The following is a 1,269-nucleotide window of genomic DNA, read 5'->3' on the forward strand; positions in this document are numbered from 1 at the left end:
GGGGGGTGAAAGCCCCGAGCCCCCCAGGCCGTGCCGGAGGCTCGGCAGGCAGCTCTGAGCGCACAGCCCCAGCCCCAGGCTGGGAGCACTGTGCCGAGGGAGAGCGAAGGGTTCGCGGGAGGAGCCCCGGGGCAGCCCGGAGCCCGGCCCGGCGTGCAGGGATGAGCCGGAGTCCCAGCGCACGGATGGAGCCCCGTGCCCAGAGCGCGAGCTGGGTGCAGGGGGTACGAGCCCAGGCCGTGCTGCCTGGGGTGTGGATCTGCCCCCGCGCCCTGTGGCTGTGCCTGGCACAATGTGTGCTCCCCAAACAGCACCCTGGCAGCAGGGCTGGCACCCGGGCACCCCCTTGCTGCCTCCATGCCCTGCCAGCCATGCCCCGTTTGGGCAGAGGGGTGCCAGACAGGAGGGGGCTCGTTCTCCTGCAGCACTGTCAGGATGGCATCTGAGGGTCAGACTCCCTGCTCCTTTTCTGGGAGCAGTTTTGAGGGTGTCAGGGTCCTGGTGAGGCTCTGGGGGTGCTGGGGGTGCCCCCCTGCCCACGATGTGGGAGGACACAGTGCAAGCCATCCATAGGGACAGGCACTGCAGGCAGGAGAGTGATGGGCAGGAAGGGGAGGGCTGCTCACTCCAGCCTTCTGCCTTTTGCATCCTGACATCCCACTGGCCCCGAGGTCCTTAACCCTCCTCTGTTTTCTTTTATCTCACCAGGACAAGAAACTGCGGATCTTTGACCCCCGAGCAGGCCCAGCTGCCTCCCAGGTATGTCCCCTCTGGATGTGCTGCAGGCAGCCCTGCCCAGGTTGCAGGGGGGTGAGCTTTGGTCCCCCAAACCATCCCAGCCCTGGCTGGGAGATGCCAGGAGCTGAGGGCAGGGGAAATAGAGCTGTCCCCTTAACCCTGGTGGGGTGCAGCAGGGGGGCCCTGCCCTCCCACCAGGCCAGGGAGCACCCCCAGTGCAGTGGCACATGCTCCCTGTGCGTGTGAGGGCTCTGGGCTCCTGGGCTCTGCCCTGCCCTCTGGGAGCTCGACCAAAGGCTCCTGGGGATGAGGACCCACCAAGGGCAAGGGCTGGGCAGCTGGATCTGCACGACTCAGCAAATAACAGTGATTAGGAAATAAGGAGAGAATTTAAGCCTTGACGTCAAGTTCAAACAGCCTCTTATTAGAGGTTTCCTGTGGCTTGGGGGCTCTGGCTGCAGAAGGGGCTGGAAGCCCTTGGGAAGGGAGGGAAGCAGTGGAGAGGAGTGAGAGAGGGCTGCAGTGGACTCT

The 1,269-nt window shown here is 65.0% G+C and overlaps 1 protein-coding gene across 1 annotated transcript in view; it reads left to right on the forward strand.

Annotated features, from left to right (window-relative positions):
- The window catches only part of LOC102042812 (coronin-7), a 36,068-nt gene that overhangs the window by 5,560 nt on the left and 29,239 nt on the right, over positions 1–1,269 (forward strand). The window contains exon 7 of the mRNA XM_031060437.1: positions 709–759. Coding sequence (XP_030916297.1) covers positions 709–759 — 51 coding nt within the window. The remainder of the gene's footprint in view (positions 1–708; positions 760–1,269) is intronic.

The sequence above is a fragment of the Geospiza fortis genome, unplaced genomic scaffold (assembly GCF_000277835.1).
Source record: "Geospiza fortis unplaced genomic scaffold, GeoFor_1.0 scaffold114, whole genome shotgun sequence".
Lineage (NCBI taxonomy): Eukaryota > Metazoa > Chordata > Aves > Passeriformes > Thraupidae > Geospiza > Geospiza fortis.